This window comes from Pinus tabuliformis, chromosome X (genome assembly GCF_031772625.1).
Source record: "Pinus tabuliformis cultivar Carrire ecotype Pingquan chromosome X, CPIR1, whole genome shotgun sequence".
NCBI classification, from domain to species: domain Eukaryota; kingdom Viridiplantae; phylum Streptophyta; class Pinopsida; order Pinales; family Pinaceae; genus Pinus; species Pinus tabuliformis.
Window position 1 is genome coordinate 142,730,921 of NC_142308.1, and position 19,756 is coordinate 142,750,676.

Consider the following 19,756-nt stretch of genomic DNA (forward strand, 5'->3'; position numbering starts at 1 on the left):
CATGTGAACCAACATCGATTCGACGACAATTTCCTCACCTTCAGCCTTGAAAACAATGTTGTGTTTGATGGGGGAGGGCATATTAAGGTCCTACCCTAACACCCTTATTTAGATAGTGTATTAATGTATGAGGACACCTTCATGAATCTAATCCATTAATGTTTAGTTATTAGTCATTCATTGCAAAAAAGGTTCTCTTTATTAATAAGGCCCATAATCATAGTAGGCTTATAAGTAGTTAAGATTGTCCATGGATGGTTATAGATTGAGTAGAAGGTGCGGTAACATTTTTTCTATTGTATTTGGAACATTGTTCTTGGAGGTTGCCCCTTTGAAGAGGCAAGTGAACATCTCTCTATTTTTTTATTATCAAAGATATCTTCTTAGGTTTTATTTCTCTTTTCTCTGTTGTTCTTGGGTTTTGCACTACATTTTATGTGAATACAATTATCATGAAACTATCTATACATTCAAACTATTTACTAATTTTGTTTTGAATTTCTTTTTACCTGCAAGCTATGTATATATAATTTATGTAAAGCCCATGTTGAATTTATTTTGTTTCTTTTATTCAATGTTGCCATTGAAATATATTTTTGTTATTGATATTATATTATTTTAGAGTAATGTGTCAACTCTCTGTTGAGCACAAAATTATACATCTCCTTCATATTGTCCTGTAGAAAGTACCTCTCAACACAACTGCTATAAGCAAAATCAAGTGACAAGATCACAATGATAAAAAATTCACCAATATCAATGTCCTCCCAAGCTATAATGAAAATCTGGCTTTCTAATAAGCATGGAATAACATTTTAGTCATGAACCTAAACAACTCAAAACTAAACAATAAGAGAGTGAATATAACATGGCCGGTTAGAGTAGAAAACTATCTATATAGGAAAGGCTTTGGGCAGGGAATTAATTGTTTTTCACACATTATTTTCAAAATGACTTGGTGAAACTAACAGCTCAAGCATAACTCAACAATAGGTTTCAAAACAACCTGGTTGAGTTCTATATGAGTTTGAGTTCACGAACAAATAGTGGGTTAGGGGCCGGCCACTTCCCCTCATGTTGATCAATTGGGTTTATAAGTTTCTAATGCTCAGTAGATTCACCTTATAAAAATAAAATCTGTTTCAGATATCAGATTCCTCGAGGCTCAACATCAATCACCATCATCTAACTAGGTCTACGATGTTATGGAGATTGGAGACTATTAACTTATTAGAATAATACTTGATTTCCTTTCGCAGAATGTCAAGTCAGCATTTACCCCAAATGACTATTAGATGGTCTTATGTGAACTCTAGTGGATATGCAAACTATTTCTTGTCGAGTTAATGTTATATGCATCCGATGATGTACTTTTGGGAGACTATTTCAAACTATCGTAGATTACATTTGTGTTTTAAATCCTTTTTTTGTATCAAGAGTATGCAAGCAGCTGATGAAAAATCCCAAGTAGCAGTGTTATTAGATAAGTGAAGGCTTATGTTAAAGTTTGATATATCTGTAACCGAAATCTAATAGACCCTTTCCATTCATTCTGGAAACAGAAAATGTGAAACAATGATATTTATGTATTTCTCAAAGCGTGCTTGCACAGTATTTATGTTTGTCAAATCATCCGGCATATGCTATACAGCTGTAACTCTACCTAGCTTTGCAACGTACATTAGTTTGTTCATCCTTTTGTAGGATGAATCTGCGTGTGGTCAAGGGAATGCCATGCTCCAAAAAATGTGTACCTTTATATATAAGACTAAGAAAGAGTTATTTTTCTATGTTCTTATCATGATTTCCATTGTCTGCACAGAAAAATATACCAACAACTGCATAGATTACTTTGCACTGCAAATTCAACTTATCCCTGTGAATTGAAATTGGAGATAAGAAAGAACAGATTTTATACAGCCGTAAGAATGGCAAAACATCAGTCTTTGCAAGAAGTAATAAATCTGCAAAACCTTGTATCGGTAGTGCAAATGACTGGAAGTTTATCTCCAACATTAAAACAATGTTGACCAACTCTACTCTGAAATTGATCAGTAATGTGTCCCACGTATGCTGAAGCTTGACAAGCTTAGACCTTCCCTACATAAAAGCTTTGGAACTATTTGTAAGCACGTGTAGCAAACACTCAGAAATGAAAACTTCCCTCTAATTGGTTCAAGAAAACCCCAGGATAATAGTTCTCCAACTGTCAAGGAATGGCGATATTGAGATCAAATGCTGGCATTTGAAACCTCAAATGAAAAAAGGAAGAACAAAACAAGGGGATATGTGCTGACTACATTTCCACAAAAGAAATGATTTACTTTCCATGTAAGTTCTTCATATCCCTTCTATTTTAGGCAAGTGAAGCCAAGATGCAGCTCCAAGAAATTCAAAGTATATGAAATATTTCCCAGCAAGACTACCTGTTGAAACAAAATGGCATTCAGAATTCTTTCAGCAGTGATATTCAGTGAAAAACTAGCAACCATATAGATAATATGGAATATCAATCTCTTGAAAATGATAACAATTTGCAAACCTCAAGGTAGTGGATCTCAAATGGAAAAGATGTTTTGGCAATGTTGTATTCAAAATCAGAAATTGATCTCAACAACTAAAAGAAGAATCTAGCAACGATGAAGAGGTGCTGGATATATATCCAACTCCTCGTAGTATCCCCGAAAATTTGGAGGTAAACTTGTCTCCTGTAACACCAATCCAAAAAGTAAGTACATAATGTTAAATCATACAATACAATGGACATATAGAATGATGATGATTCAACCTAATGCAAAAAACAAGTATTAGTAGATTTTCTTTTGGAAGGCTATGACGTGTTTCAAAAAAATTCCGTTACTAATTTCACATGTTATGACTTATTATTAAACTGGCATCATTTTTAGTGTGTGGCTCAATATAAGACTTCAGAGCAAATGCATGATTTTCAGTTTTCTTGTAAGCAGGTTGTGTGAACATCATAGATTGGTGTTGAAAGCATATATGCAATTTCTATATCATGTAAAGAAACCATAAAATGTTTAAAGTGGATTAGATTACCAATGATATAACCATTAACAAACAAAACTGAGGTAGAACGAACAACCCTTTCCGTAAAACTGGTCAGATATAAACATGGTTAGGATAGGTTACTAGGGTGACAATGGTGACTCTCCTAATAGTTTCCCATTGAGTTGTACCTTGTGGATCAGGGCTTTTATCATTAAGTACAATTTGAGCAATAACATTCTAGGGACTTGAAAGATCATCGTGAGACGGGACATCAAGATTCAAGAGGAGAAAGCCTTTAGGAGATCTCGCAAGTTGCTAGCAATTGATCAGAGCCAGCGAGCAGAAGCTCCAAGGGTCAAACAACAATCTCAAGCTTAGGGCATAAGTACCAGTACAATGACTAGTATGGGCATAGGTACAGGTGTTGAGAAGAGTTCGCAGCATGTGGAGCAACAGCATGATGAGGAGCTTGAAGCTCCACCCACTACGGTTGGGAGAAGGAATCACGAGGTGCTTCAAACATAGAGGGATGCACAGGAGTTTGTCGGAGCTCCTGGATTGAGTACTAGGGACAAGACACCAACAAATAAATATTTAGGTTAAAAGACGTTGATGAGGGAACTCATAAAAAATAAGTCTTCCAGCTATGAGAGGTTGCACAATAGCGGGTGTGGTAGGATGCTATGGTGGAGTACAACTCCATCATGCTGAATGATGTTTGGGAGGTGGTGGTTAGACCATTGGATAGGATAGCGGTTGGTTCTCGATGGATCTATAAGATCAAGCACATTGTAGATTGTTCGAATTTGGGTAGCTCGAAAAGTATTCCGAGAGAAGGAAACCCACCAATCGAAGTTGGTTGGGCAAGTTATCCAAAGAGTGGGGTTTTGGACCCAAAGATGTGGATTTTGGGACCTAAAGAAACTAATTGTTTATTCTAAGGGTAAGAGAGCAAAAAACCTAAAGATCTAGAGTTTTCCTAAGATACCCCAAAAGAAAAGTATAAATAAAGAGCCTAAGGAGAGGCTCAACACACAAGTAAGATGGACTTTACTTGAGCAAGGTAATTAGCCCTAGAGAAGTCGTAATATTAGAGAAGAGGAAGCAACAACCTAGAGAAGAAGGACGGGAAAGTGTCTTTTCTTTCCAAGAGGCTGAGTTGATTGCCCTAGAGGAGGATGCATGATTGGTTGATGTTTGTTTGATATCCTTTCTGTGGTTTGAAGGAGTGGAAGCCTAGCAACCAGCTGAGAGGGTAATCTGTGGTTGGTTGAATAGGGCCAAGGCCTAGATCTCATAGGCCGAGGATGGTTTAAGGCCTATGAAGGCCAACCGCAAGTCAGCCCTATGGTTATAAGGGTAGTCGCAGTCTATCATAGCACTAGGTAAAGGGCCGCAATAAGTTCAAGCAAGGTTGAGGGCCTCAAACATCAAGGGAAAGTTGGTCGTGGGTCTGAATAGGTCTATTTGGGTAGACAGAGGTGGCATCAAGTAAGTCGGGGTGAAAGATAAGGCTGGTTAAGGAAGGCTGAGAACCTTTGAGACAAATAGAGGTTTGTACAGTGGTCTAGTAGCCCTAGTTAGGGCAGGCAACAATAGTATTAGTGTCAGGTAGGGCTAGTCGAGACTATTGCGAGAGGTAAGATTGAGACCTACACAAGCAATAAAGGGTTGTCCTAAGGCTATAGGGAGCAGTCTGAGGGGATGCAAGATTGCTAAAGCTAGGCCGAGTTATAGAAGGGGCAGATTAGGGCTACATTGAAATCTGTTAAGAAATACCTAACAACAAGGGTTTTGATGTTCATATTATACAATGAACTGAAGGACAAGCCCCACTATGAGCAACCACGTGACAGAGGACAAAAGGAGTTGTTCTCTGTGTGATCTTGGAGGCAAGTAACAACCAGAAGAAACAATGGACAAGAGGACTAAAAGGATTGAAGACGAAGGATTGCCTTCAACAAGTAAGTCAAGAACTGTCTCTATGATTTTTGTTGGGAAGGTTGTAGATTTGTAGGATCAAATCTCAAGCCTAATTGTATATTATGCATACTAGTTGTATCAGGGATTTTATGAAGGGCCATGATCCCTGACATGGGAGCCCTAATTACTCTTTATTGATGGAATAATAAATGTCGATATTTGGGTCAAATATATCTGTGTACTTTATTAATTTCATTGTTGTAGATTTCCATTGTGCAAAGTGCTTGTAGTTGAGTATCTCTAGTCTATCTATTCTCTAATTTAGACATAGACTAGAGCTGGGCTATAAGGAAAATTCAACAGACAACGTAGTAAAGTTCAAGGCAAGGTTCGTGGCTAAGGGATTCTGTAAGAAAGAGGGAATAGATTATGAGATGTTTGCTCTCGTGGTCAGGTATACTTCAATCAGAGTCATGATCTCACTTGTAGCATAGATAGGATGACAGATTCATCAGATGGATGTCAAGATGACATTCTTGAACAGAGTTATAGAAGAGGAAGTGTACATTGAACAACCAGAGGGTTTTGAGACACATGGGAGGGAAACCCATGTATGTAGGTTGAAGAGAGCGCTATACGGACTCAAGCAAGATCACAAGGCGTGGTATGGTCATATTGACAGCTACTTGCACTAGATGGGCTTCATGAAAAGTGAGGCAGATTTGAACCTCTATTATCCTATGGTTGGAGGTGAACCACTCATTCTCGTTTTGTATGTGGATGATCTATTCTTGATTGGGTCACCTAGGCTCATAAAAGACTACAAGAGGGACTTAGCAGTAGAGTTCGAGATGAAGGACTTGGGGTTGATGCACTATTTTATAGGACTCAGGGTGTGGCAAACAAATGGAGAGATCTTCCTTGGTCTAGGGAGATATACAATGGAGATCTTGAAGAAACTCTTAATGTTGGACTATAGACCCATGTCTACACCTATGATAACCAATTGGAGGAAGATTGATACATTGGAGCAGGAGGCAATGGACCCCACCTTATAGACAACTTATTAGCTCTCTCATGTATCTAGTCAACACAAGTCTAGACATTTGCTTTCCATTCAATAATCTTAGTAAATTCATGGTGGAACCAAAGAGGGTGCATTTAGACAATAGCAAAGCATGTGCTGCGATATCTATGAGGCACAGTTGAGTATGGGTTGAAATATACTTGTCGCGATGGTGTCAGTTTGATGGGTTATACTGATGCAGAATGGGTAGGTTATGCATTGGACCATAAAAGCACTTTAGGGTGTTGCTTCGGCATTGGATTAGGGGCTGTCTCTTGGTACGACAGAAAGTAGAAGTGTGTTGCATTAAGCTCTGCAGAAGCAGAGTACATGGCGGCAAACATAGCTACATGTGACATATGACTTCGGAAGCTACTAGTGGCACTGTTTGGTCAAAAGATGTAGTCGACCACCATTCACTGTGATAATTAGAGTTGCATTTAAGCTACTAAGAATCCAATATCTCATGATCGATCAAAACATATCAACATATGATATCATTTCATCAGGGGTTGTGTACAACGTGGATCAATTTGACTATAATATGTACCTACAAATCAACAAGTGGTAGACATTTTGACGAAGGCCTTGAATATCGACAAGTTTGTTTTCTTTAGGGACAAGTTGGGTGTTGTGGAGAATGCCTTCCTCGCTAAGAGAGTGTTAAATATTGTAGCTTGGACATGTATTCTAGCCTTGAGAGGTGTCACTGAGGCTAGGAACACAGAGGAATTAATTATCTCCAAGCCCATGTAATTTTTTCTAAGTTTCACCTATGGAAGATGTCTCAATTTAACCAATTAGTGATTTTGAATATTTCCTAAGTCTAAGCTTAGGAAAAGTGGATAATTAAATGGCATTAGTTGGGATGATCGATTTTCCTTTAGAAGCTTGTAGAAAGTTTCTAAGATGACCGCAACCATCAATCGAGATAAGTTAACTTCTAATCATGGGGATTCATTTGTGAATTAGAGATTATAAAGGGAGATCGATGGGCAACATTGGAGATAGATCAGATCACAAAGATCATTTGAGTTGGGTGAGTTTTCAGTAAGACACCATGAGGGTTTCAGCAACAGTGATTGGGAAGAGATTTTCCAGAGCTATTCTTCATTCAAGAGACTTCTAGCGTCTGAGTTTCAGAGGGAGGTTTTCACTATCAATTTTTTTTTTTACAGAGAAGGTTGAGTTAATTTTCCGGAGCAAGTGTGAGTTTGCTAGACGAGGTGTGGGTTCTCCAGGAGGCAATGCAAATTGCCCAGAAGACAAATCAAGTTTCTAGAAAGGCAAATCAAGCTTCAAAAGGCCGCAAGTGTGAGCAGTGTGAGTTCGCTGGAGAGCTAGTGCGAATTGCCAGAGTGGTAGTGCAAGTTTGCAGAGGCAATGCACATTGCATGAAAGGGGCCAAAGGCTTATTTCCTCATCGATTTGATTAGCAGAGGTGAAGATCATTTATTTGTCGGAGCTCAGATAGTGTTAGGAAAGTAGTTGTATTTTCTCAATAGCAGTTTTTGCTGAAGATAATAATAAAATCCTCAGACTAAAAACTAGCTTTCCCCACATTGGGGTTTTTCTAGGGACATTTGTTGAAAAATACTTATGTTAATTGTGTGATTGGTTTCTTGCATTTTCCACTGCAATTTTAATTTGGTGAATGGTGTTCATAAATTTATTTATCACTTTCAGCTAAAAGTTGGAATGTGTTGTGTATAAGTAATCAAAAGAATAAATTGGGTTAATAGCACCTTTTGGGCAACCAAAAAATTTCGTAGATCTTGATGAGATCCTTTTTCTTCTTCTTTTCATTAGAACATGGCTCACCACCAACACTACTCTTTTTACCCTTGGACTTGGTCCCTTTGTTGGCTAGAGTGAAATTTTCTTCATCTTCGTCGCTTATAAAATGAGATGCAGCTTGAGCATGCCTGTGAATTTGCTCCTAGACACAGTCACCCCACAGACGCTTCCAATATGAAAAGTTTTCTCGAGCACATATTGTATTCATGAAGGCTTGCCACGACTTGGTGAAACCCAACAAAGAAAAATTCGCCATATCTCTATCTGGAACTGTCTCACCCACACCAACTAACTCTTCCTTTACCTTGGAAAACTTGGTGAGATAAGAAACCACAAAATCTGACTTGGACATTTTAATGCTCCTGAGCTTGTCTTTCAGTACCAACTTTCTGGCCTTGCCCGAACCCTGATAAAGACCAATGACAGCAATCCACATTACTTTGGCTTTCTTCTTCCCAATCAAGTGAGGGATAATGTGGTCTTTGACTCCTTCCAGGATAATCCTTCTTGCCTTGGCATCCATTTTATTATGTTAAGCCAATTGATGAAGATTTGTTGGTGCAATTGAGACGTTATCAACTTATCAACAAAATCCCAAACCCCTTATTCCTCTAGCACCAATGCTATCCTTTCTTGCCATGAACAAATGTTGGATGCATTATCCAATCTGTCTTCAAATCTAAGAACTTGATATGCCATCCTGACAAATCGAACCGTTGAATAAAAATTGCACTGGTAGAATCAATGTGCACTACTCAGGAGTCAAAACCCTAACAGACAAATTGATCTGATAACTTGCTCCTTTTGAATCGCAAAATCTGCTTTTGAAGATAAAATTTGTGCATGGTGTTCAATCACAAACTGAGCCTTGATGTCATGTTAGATTTCCTTAAAACCCAGTATATTGATTTGAAATTTTCCAAGTATAAAAACCCAAAGACACAAATAAATGATATTCTAAAACTTAAATCACAAATACACTGAGTTTTCTAACATGACATGCACAACGGAAAATAAATTAGAAGACAAACACATTAACACATAAAACACAAGATATACCCATGAAACCCCAACTCTAGGGAAACGTTGCAACGCTATGTGTCTTTATTATATTCTTCAACAAAGAATTTTTCTTCTAAGAATTACAAGGGAGAAGCTTACCATTTATCACAAGAACAACTGATCAATCCTCCATAATGAATCGACCTCTTGCCTGCACACTAGATTTGCAAAATCCCTTCCCAAATCGGCTAAACTGCACGTGAGAGTGCAAATCCTCTTCTACGCACACTTGCGAATGGTATGATTATGCTAGGGATGTAAGAGCTCAACCCTCGATTTCTTCTCTGATATTGTATCACTGCGATCTGTTGAAACCCCTGGCTCTTCCTTCGTTGATCTGACACACACTGCTTGTGCTCAACTGGCTTGCCACTAACTTGTGAAAATTTATGAATCTTTACAAACTAAAATCCTATTGCAGCACTGGTTTAACATCTCCCACTTGTTATTTCATTCAACAAGTTATTTAATTAGATAAACAGTGATGCAAACACTACTGTAGACTACACTGACATATAAATCATAAACTGAAACAATAGATGAGACAAACACACAAGGGACACCGTTATTTTTGGACAACACGTCCCCAAAAAAACCTAATGCGGGAAAACCGGTGCAGCAGATAGAGGGTTTGTCTTATTAAGCAAGCAGAATCCGAGTACAATAGGTTGCCTCTCACACCAGCTAACCTTTCAGAGAAATCACGGCAACAAGAAATACATATGAAGGTTTAACTCATTCCTCAAGTCACAACTGATCCAATGAGCAATCTAGCTCCTCTCGACAAACACTGCGAAGTCCCTACGCAATCACTACTTGGGCCAGTGTCTTGCCTCTAGAGAACTATGTCACCCCTTCTGCTGGATGAAGACTATTGTTCAACCTTCTCGGCTTAGAACCTCGCTTCTCTAGAAAAATCTCAGACTACTAACGAATACTTTGCGCTGCCACTGCAAGAGACCCTCCTGGCCTACGTCAGCTCTACATGAGCTCCTCCTGGGTTGCGTAGGCCTCTGCGCTACCTTCCTGATGCTCAAGCTGCCTCTCTGATACGTACTCTTTGGCTCGGAACTCCCTCTCCGATCCAAATCTCTGCTTCTGCCCCTCCCACTGCAAGTCAGATCACTTGCCCGATTTTCTCAGCAAACCACACCCTAGAAAAATCGAATTGGCTGATCAACTTGGTGTATCTCCAACAGACCCTCAAGCCTCCTCTTATACTTTTCCTGTTCATGAATCAATGACCGAGATTAAGTCCCTAATCAATGGCTAAGACTAAAACAAGCTTGATCCTATTCTCTTAGAAGATTCTCACCCATATTTTTATTAATACCCATTAATATTTTTATTTTCCTAAGTTTAGACTTAGGAATCCCATTAAAAATATTAATTATTTCAGTATCTCACAATCTCTGTGGAATTTCTCCAAATGTTTTCTGGGTATTGGAGATCTTATGTATTCTAACCCCTCCACAAAATTTCGGAGCTAGAGCACATCCGATGCTACGCAAAATCAACACTCAGCGAGGAATGTGCTCTAGCAATACTTCCCAATAAAAGCATCACACTGATCCATGACATCGGTCCTTAGTGCTGCTGATGCTTGGCCTGCTACCTTTCATCCACTGCACTACTGCAACCTGTACGGTCGCCCACGACACTGCCACTGTCACTGCCACTGTCACTGATGCATCATGTTTCCCATAGCACTGCCACTGCTAACTGTTGCACTGCAACTGAGTCACTGAGAAGTAACCAACTGAAAGGCCACCCAAAAGCTAACATGCTGATCAATCTGGATACGTCGTGATGCTGAAGCTACCTCTATTGCAAATCTATGCTGACCCTCTAATTCTACTGTGCTGTTGTTGTATCTGCTCTGTACCTCCCACAGTGTTCAACACTTTACTACGCTACTTCAGACTTTGGTACTCTAGCTCTGCCACTGTCACTCCATCATCCATTGCACCAACTGGCTCCCGTCATTCCACTACTGTCATTAAGGGCTCCAGTAGCCATATGTGATCTAAGAGATTGGGTACTTCAAGGATCCTACCCCTTGTGTAGTCCTCCTGACTACAACTCGAAGTTGCCCCACCTCTTCTCTAGAGGTGCATGAGCACTCATGGCACAATTGTCATCCTCGCCTTCTCCGTCAGCTTTCGCTAGAGCAGCCTTTGAGTCAGACTTCTCTTCCTTGCCCTTCTTCCGAGGGCACTGAGTGGCGAAATGTCCCAGTTCCCCACACTTGAAGCATCTGACTTTGGATATATCCTTTTTCTTCCTCTTAGCTGCCCTTGCTGTCCCGATGATACGAGAGTTGCATCCTCCTCCTCCTCCTCCTTGGCTATGACTCATTTGCCGGTACTTCTCGCCTTGGTTAATCGCTTCATCTCTTCCTGTCGAAGAGCTGCCCACATCTCCTCCCAACTAGGGAGAGAAGCCTTGCCCAAAATGCTATGGACATAGGTCTTCCAGTCTTCAATGACTACATTCAAGGTAGTCCTGACCATGAACTCAAGATCTGGTGTAGACCCCACGAAAGTCAGCTAGTCTCGAATCCCTTGCAACTTGAGAAGGAAGGGATCGATTTCTTCTCCCTTCTACATTGATACTGTCTTAGCTGGTTCTCAAGCAACATCTTCCGTTGAACAAAAGTTCCCTCATACAAGGTGGTCAAGGCCTCCCACATCTCCTTTGCTATGTCCTTTTCAGCAATGTGTGTGACCACATGATCCTTGACCCAATCCAAAATCATGCACTTCGCCTTCACTTTAGCCTCCTCGTATTTCTTAAGAGGATCAGCATCAACCAGAATAACAACCACTTTCAAGGCATAATCCTTGATGTGATTCTTGTCCAAGACTGCCAGGATCCTGGCCTTCCAGATGACAAAGTTGGATGCTCCATCCAATCTGTCCTGATCCCTCAGTCCATTAACTGCCATCTCTGCTCAAATGAGTGTTGAACATGTTCTCTTCTCCCTCTCTCACTGTTGCCCTAGCGAGACTCGGATCTAGATTTCTTTGGCACTAGAAATCCTCTAAGGAACAAGTTCCTTCTAGACTCCCTCTAAGTCTTGATTTCCTTCACGGAAATCCTCCTGCCAAATAATGTCGAATCACCCCTTCTCCAATCCTCCTTTGCTACTGCTCAGCAACCCGAACCTAGATTTCTTTGGCAAGAAATCCATTAAGGCAGTGACTCCCTCTACCTCGGTTTCATCTCCACAGACACTGTTCTGCAACAACAACAACAACGTCCCACCAACACCACAGATCGAATCTGCACTGCTCCTACTGCCCCGGCAACTGACTGATTTGAGCCCCTCAGGCTCTACGCTGACCCAAAGCGCTGATGCTGTCACTGCGTGAGCTCCTCTCGACTACTGCATCTCCTCCTCCTAGCTCAAAGAGTTGACATAGGCACTGCGTGAGCTTATGTGTCACTCCTTCAGCTGCTCCTTTGGCTCTGAAACAACGCTGTCACTCAGGATAACTGCCTCTCTGCAACAGATTTGATGGATCTATTGGCTGATGGCTTTAGTGTCGTATGATCTGCAATGCTTTGATACAATGTCAAAATTTCTTAATCTTTACAAACAGAAATCCTACTGCAATCACTTGTTTAACATCTCATACTTGTTATTTCAATCAAGTTATTTAATTAGATAAATAGTGATGTAAACACTACTGTAGACTACACTGACATACAAATCATAAACTGAAACAATAGATGAGACAAACACACAAGGGACACCATTATTTTTGGACAACAGCTCCTTGGAAAAGACCAATGTGGGAAAACTGGTGCAACAGATAGAGGGTTTGTATTATTAAGCAAGCAGAATCTGAGTACAATAGGGTGCCTCTCACATCGGCTAACCTTTCAAAGAAATCATGGCAGCAAGGAATACATACAAGGGTTTACCTCGTTCCTCAAGTCACAGCTGATCCAATGAGTGTTCTAGCTCCTCTCGGCAAACACTGCAAAGTCCCTACGCAATCACTACGTGGGCCAGCGTCTTGCCTCTAGAGAACTACGTCACCCCTTTTGCTGGATGAAGACTATTGTTCAGCCCTCTCGGCTTAGAACCTTGCTTCTCTAGCAAAATCTCAGACTAATAACGAATACTCTGCACTACTACTGCACGAGCCCCTCTTGGGCTGCGTACGCCTCTGCTCTGCCTTATTGATGCTCACGCTGCCTCTTTGATACATACTCTTTGGCTTGGAACTCCCTCTCTGATCCAAATCTCTGCTTTTGGCCCTCTCGCTGCAACTTAGATCACTTGTTCGATTTTCTCAGCAAACCACGCCCCAAAAAAATCGAATTGGCCGATCAACTTGGTGTATCTCCAACTGACCCTCAAGCCTCCTCTTATACTTTTCCTGTTGATGAATCAACGACCGAGATTAAGTCCCTAATCAACGGCTAAGATTAAAACAAACTTGATCCTCGTCTCTTAGAAGCTTCTCACCCATATTTTTATTAATACCCATTAATATTTTTATTTTCGTAAGTTTAGACTTAAGAACCCCATTAAAAATATTAATTATTTTAATAGCTCACAATCTGTGTGGAATTTCTCCAAATGTTTTTTGGGTCTTGGAGATCTTATGTATTCTAGCCCCTCCACAAATTTCGTAGTTAGAGCACATCCGATGCTACCCAAAATCAATATAACTCGCTCCATCGCCTCTTATAATTTCGATTTCAACCCTAATCTCCCCCTCAACAGTTAAGATTAAATCGTGATCAATGGTTGATATTAATCATAAGTTAACTTAGGAATTTTTTATTTTTCCTAAGTCTTGTTGAAAAATCTTGGGCATCAATATTAAGTGATTCTTTAGATCGCTGCTTATGAATGCTTTTTACTTTCTTAGATTAGGATCTTTCTTTTCTTATGTTATTAGTGTTCTTTTTCATCAAACAACTACCTATGCATTAACCATAAGGAGACACAAAATATAGACTATCGGCCAGAGCCAAAAACTCTTCTTCTTGAGAGGAAAATATGAACAAATTCTTCTTCTTATAGAGTTTCCAATTGACGAATACCAAGACCAAGACCCTAGACCTAAGTTGCAGGAAACGTTGGAGAAGGGTCCATTTCCTGCCGAAAACAGAACGAAAACAAGGAAACTCGTACCGTACAGCCTGGAAACGAAATGAAAATGAGGAAACGCATACCATACGGCTTGGAAACTTGTTTCCAACCGTAATGGCCCGTTTCTTGAGGAGGAAATGTGGTCAGTACGGCCGGAAATGCGTTTCTATGTCGTACGGTGGAGTTTCCTCTTCTGGATGCTTCTAGATGGCTCTCAAGTTATAAAAAAGAGGATTTTTTGAGTGGGGCAGCCTAATGTTCAAGCCTCTGGCCCTAGTGTTGATATGCAATTCATGGTAATGTTAATTCTTAAAGTAAAAGTGGCATTCTCCTTTATTTTTCATTTTCATCCTTTTACTTAAATTTTTAACATTATCATGAAATGACTTAGAATGTTCGAGAGTGGTTTCACCCTCATTGGATTTCATATGGAGAAAGTAGAATTTTAGATCTCACTCAAAATCCAGCAGACTTATCTGTTTTTCAGGATTTCAGGATTGGGGGGATTGCAATGTTTCCATTGGATTTTGTCATGTACTAGGGTATGAAACTTGTATTAAATCAAGAGAACCAAGCCCTCTATGCAAGGGAAACTCCCAATAATCAAGAGCACATAGGGTACTAGGGTATGGAACTTGTATTTAATCAAGAGCACTAAGGTCGTTCGACTATGTAGGAGGACACTCCCAATCAAGCACAGGACAAGAAATTAGAAATTTCTCGTGGCTGATTTTGGATATTGATATTTTCATTATGCGATCATTCATGAGTAAATGTGATGTAAATTTAGAAACTTATAGTTTATGCATTGACAATTGACAATTTAATCATAATGTAATAAATTAGAATGTATCATATATGCTTTATGATTGCACATGTTTCTTAAATGTCCTAATATATATTGTGTTTCCTCGTTTCCAAAATTTGGGGGGTCACGTTTCGTACCCATGACCGTTTCGGAAACCGTACCCGTTTCCCCATTTCGTGTAACTTAGCCCTAGACCTTTGTGCCACTCCAAGACCAAGTCACAAGCCTCCTTGATGAGATCCTTCTTGAAACAAACTTGTAACACTTTCCTCCTATAGTCAATGCAAGTCAAACTGTCTGCAATTCTGAAATTTTCAGTCTCTTCCACAGATCTGCAACTTTCGGCCTATTTGTACCTCTGTAATTTACATGTGTGCGTTGTAAGGAGGTATCTACCTTCTTTGCTTGACTAGGAGATTCTATCTTATGACTTCGGCTAGCATGTATGCTGGTATGGAGAACTTCTTCTTGGCTTCTTTGCTGACTGTGGAAACCTTACTTCAAAACCCTTAATATCAGACACATGTGAGGAGAAATAACCAAAAATCAGTGCCAAAACAACTCGTATTCTCCTCCTTCCCACACTGGTTGAGAGGCTTCTACTCTTGTTTCTCGAACTTTTCTATTGTGCTTCAGATGTATGACCGAAAATTTGTTTGTCGAATGAAATCCGAGCTGGCTATAAACAATAGTTTCCCATCATAATGAGCCGACATGAGTATATGTGAGTAGACATGTCCTTTGGAGAGTTTACATGTTTCTTTTTGAAGTCAACTTGAGGTAAGTGCTTGTGCTTGGTCTTGGAGGGCTACTTGACATTTCCATTGAGTCATATACAAATATAATTTGCCCAAAAGGGGTCCTTCATACATGGAAATGACTTTTATGACTAGATGACATAACCTAAAGGCCCACAATGGGAGCCATCACTAAAATAAAATTCCTTGCTCATGGAACCCATGAGATAAGCATTACAATAATAATTTTATTTTTCTTCTTTTCATCAATTACATAAAATAACAATTACACATGTCATTATGAAGACCGAACCTACTTACACTTTTCAACACTCCCTCTTAACTAGGGAGGTATTCATAATGGTACTTGGTCATTCTCAATTTGAAGAATTTCTCATAAGAAGAGTCAAATTCGCAATCCATCTGTTTAGCATCATATCAACCAGTGTTATCACATAGCAAGGCCTTGACTAACAACTCTATCTCTCCACGAGATCTAAGCACAATGCTGACGAGACCAATGATGTATACACACCCTCATCATTGTCTCTCTCGGAACATACCCCACCCATGTTCTCAAGGTGTGTTCCACCAAGACTATTCTTATCTTGGATTCTCAGCCCTCAAAGAATATAAGTCCTCTACGACTATTCTTATCTTGGATGCCCTAACTGATCCTCAAAGAGTATCGGATGCTAGATGTTTACCCAATCCTCCATTCTATCTTCCTAAGTGAAGACAAGAATGATGTGTCTATCTGTCCCTCTTAATTAGGGAGGACATATCTATTCCAATAAATAAATGTACTCATTCCTATGGAAGGAATGTACCTAAGCTCCCTCTTGGCTTAGGAATTTCCATGTTTCTTCCAACTAAGAAACTTGTTTCCAAGCTCCCTCTTAATTAGGGACCTACAACAGCTCCTCAAGTGGAGATGATGTGACAACTAGCTGCTTGAAGAACTCCTCCTCATGATGTCATGAATTTCTTTTCATTATCTAGGAGTCTTAATGTTTGAGACTTCTACATAAGGCACTGACCATCCATCACTTTCATCCTAAGTTGCACGAAACGGGGAAACGCGGAAGCGAAACGAAACGGGGAAGCGAAACGAAACGCGACCTCCCCAAATTTTGGAAACGGGGAAACGCGAATATATATAATAATATATATATATATATATATATATATATTAAAAATATTTAAAAATTATTATTATATATATGTGCAATCATAAAGCATGAATGATACATTTACTTACATAAACATTTAAACATTAAGATTAAATTTACATCACATTTACTACATGGAAACCCTAAAAAAAATTAAAAACAAATTAAAAAAAAAAAAAACAAGTGTTTTTTTTGGGGAAACGTGGCACGTACGGCTTGGAAACGCGTTTCCGGCCGTACGGCCAAGTTTCCGTTTCGGGAAACGTGGCCGTACGGCCGGAAACGCGTTTCCAGGCCGTACGGTACGCGGAAACGCGTTTCCGTTTCGTTTCCGTACGGAAACGGACCCTGTACCTGCGTTTCCTGCAACTTAGTCTGTTAGTAATGGTTTCCCCAATAGATAGGAGATCGTTCTTGATCTCGGTGATTCTTAAGAAGTATGCTTGCATACTTTCATCTTTACCCGTCTTGATTTCCCTCAACTTATTTCTAAGAAACAAAACTTGATTTGCATCATTAACTTTAAATAAACTCACCAATCTGTCGTAGATTTCCTTGGAGGTGTCTAGATCAGAGATGTAGGCCACCAAGCGCTTGTCGATAGAGTCCCGGATGATCTTCTTTGTTTTGACTTCTCCATTTTTCCATTTGTTCCAGGCAGCAACAGATGCATTTGATGAAGGCTCAACAATATTGCCTCTTACATGGTCCAGCACTCCTTGATCTTCAAGGGTTAGATCGATAGACATCTTCCATCCGTGATAGTCAGCTTTCTCACGGAGCTTGTCTTCGGCAGGAAAGAGTGTTGAGGACCCCATAGTTCTTTTAGGATAGCCTTGCCAATCTTCTCTTCAATGATTGCTCTTGCTCTTGCTCAGGCTTTGTCTTCACCTCAGCTCTGATACCATGTTAAGTTATGGTATGTTCTATGCTTATAACAGTTTACTTCTTTTTCTTATTATATTCCACCGATTAGCAATCACATGTACATAAAGTAAAGTGCAGATAGAACATTAAATGATCGACAGAAAACAAGCCAAGACAAGAGACACAAGATGTGGTGGCTAGCCAGGGACAAACCCCACAATGTGTGGGGAAACCCTTTGATCAAATCTTCTTTTATTTTCAATAATTCAGCAGAGAGAAATAGTACAATAAATCTGATCCATATCAGCAGTAGCAACCCTAGATCAGTAGCATCAGCATTAGCGGCTTCATTATCAAACTAGGGCAGACCATATCTCACAAACCGACAGTCGGATTGTCTTCATTCCACCACCAAAAGTTTCGGCTTCCAGAGGAGGTTCAGATGAACCTACAGCGCAGTTCAGATGAGGAGATCTTCTAGGCCACGCAAGTCAATCTTTACTTCTGCAGTTGCAGCTTCAGTTTCAGTGGTTTCCGGCTTCAAACTAGGGCAGTCGATATCTTGCAAACCATTCGTCGGATTGACTTCATTCCACCACCAAAAGTTGCGGCTTTCAAAGGAGGTTCAAATGAACCTACAACGCAGTTCCAAAGAGGAGATCTTCTAGGCCACGCAAGTCAATCTTTACTTCTGCAGTTGCAGCTTCAGTTTCAGCAGTTTCCGGCTTCAAACTAGGGCAGTCGATGTCTTGCAAACCGTTCGTCGGATTGACTTCATTCCACCACCAAAAGTTGCGGCTTTCAAAGGAGGTTCAGATGAACCTACAACCCTGTTCCAAAGAGGAGATCTTCTAGGCCACGCAAGTCAATCTTTACTTCTGCAGTTGCAGCTTCAAATTCAACAGCTTCCGGCTTCACATGTGTGAGAGAGAGACCCATTTCAGCACAGTAGAGAAGAGACTCATATCTGCGCAGTAGAGAGAGAGAGATGTGATGAGATGAGTGAGTCCAAATGAGGAAAAGTCCTCTTATATTTATACACAACGTTGGTGGGTGAATAGATGCGATTGTTGGGCTTCTGAGCCTACATGAGTTGTAGGTCGGTTTGATAATAATTCCATAATCAAAATAAATTCATATCTCCATGAATACTTATCGGAATTGGATGATCTTTATATCAATCCTACACCTCTCGACGAGAGGAATCTAATAAAAATATTATTAGCCATGAATAAGATGACCCACATGAAGTTTTGCCTTGGTTGCCAATTTTAACAAGAAGGTTGCAGAAATATTGCAGAGTGGAGTTGGTGAGGTACTGTAGTCAGAACAGTACCTGACAGAGCAGGGCCAAAGGAGTTGTTACCAAGGGTTTCTAGCCGAGGAACCTGGATCAGTAGTGCAGTTGCACAAGACGATCAGAGTATGGGGCATCTCGACAAGCGGCAGAAGGATTTCCAAGAGGGAAATCAGGACTCAGAGGGAGTCCAAAAGAGAACTTCCAGATGGGAAGTAGAGACTCAGAGGAGTCGAACAGAGAACTTCCAGGAGAGAAGTAGAGGAGCATCATGGCACTACCCGGGGTAAGAGACCAGGATACACTGGACGGAGCATCGAACTTCGCAGTCTGGAAGGCCAGAATCTTATCAATGCTTGATAGGAATCGTGTCAAGAACTTCACCTTAAAGGTAATAGCTGTCCCAGTCGACCCCAATGAAAATGACATGTATGAAGAGGCGATGGCGAGGGCCAAGTGCATTATCCTTGATGGGGTCAAGGATCTTGTGGTACCACATTGAGCCGAGAAGGAAATAGCAGTTGAGATGTGGGAGGCTCTCAAGAACTTGTATCAGCATACTTTTGTGCAGAGAAGAATGCTGCTTGAGAACCAGATGAGGTCGTATCAGATGAAGAAGGGTCAATCGATTGACACCTTCCTCGGAGGACTGAATGAGAACCGAGACCAGCTAACCGCTACAGGAGCGACACCGGATCAAGAGCTTATGGTGAGGACAGGCCTGAATGTTGTCTCAAAAGATTGGGATGTGTTTGTCTAGAGTATCCTGGGCAGAGGGACTCTCCCACCTTGGGATGAGATGTGGGCAACTCTTCGCCAGGAAGAGATCAGACGGCAGTCGAAGACGAGTAGCAGCAGCAAGGGGATTAAAGTCAAGCAAGAGGAGGAAGATGTGGCCCTTG

At 40.4% G+C, this 19,756-nt stretch overlaps 1 protein-coding gene across 1 annotated transcript in view; it reads right to left on the minus strand.

Annotated features, from left to right (window-relative positions):
• Positions 1 to 1,827: 1,827 nt before the first annotated feature.
• The window catches only part of FTSH12 (FTSH protease 12), a 289,761-nt gene continuing 271,832 nt past the window's right edge, over positions 1,828 to 19,756 (minus strand). The window contains exons 12-13 of the mRNA XM_089450517.1: positions 2,543 to 2,708; positions 1,828 to 2,426 (exon numbers count right to left, since the gene is read on the minus strand). Of these exons, the coding sequence (XP_089306643.1) occupies positions 2,631 to 2,708 (78 nt within the window). The 3' untranslated portion in view covers positions 1,828 to 2,426; positions 2,543 to 2,630. The remainder of the gene's footprint in view (positions 2,427 to 2,542; positions 2,709 to 19,756) is intronic.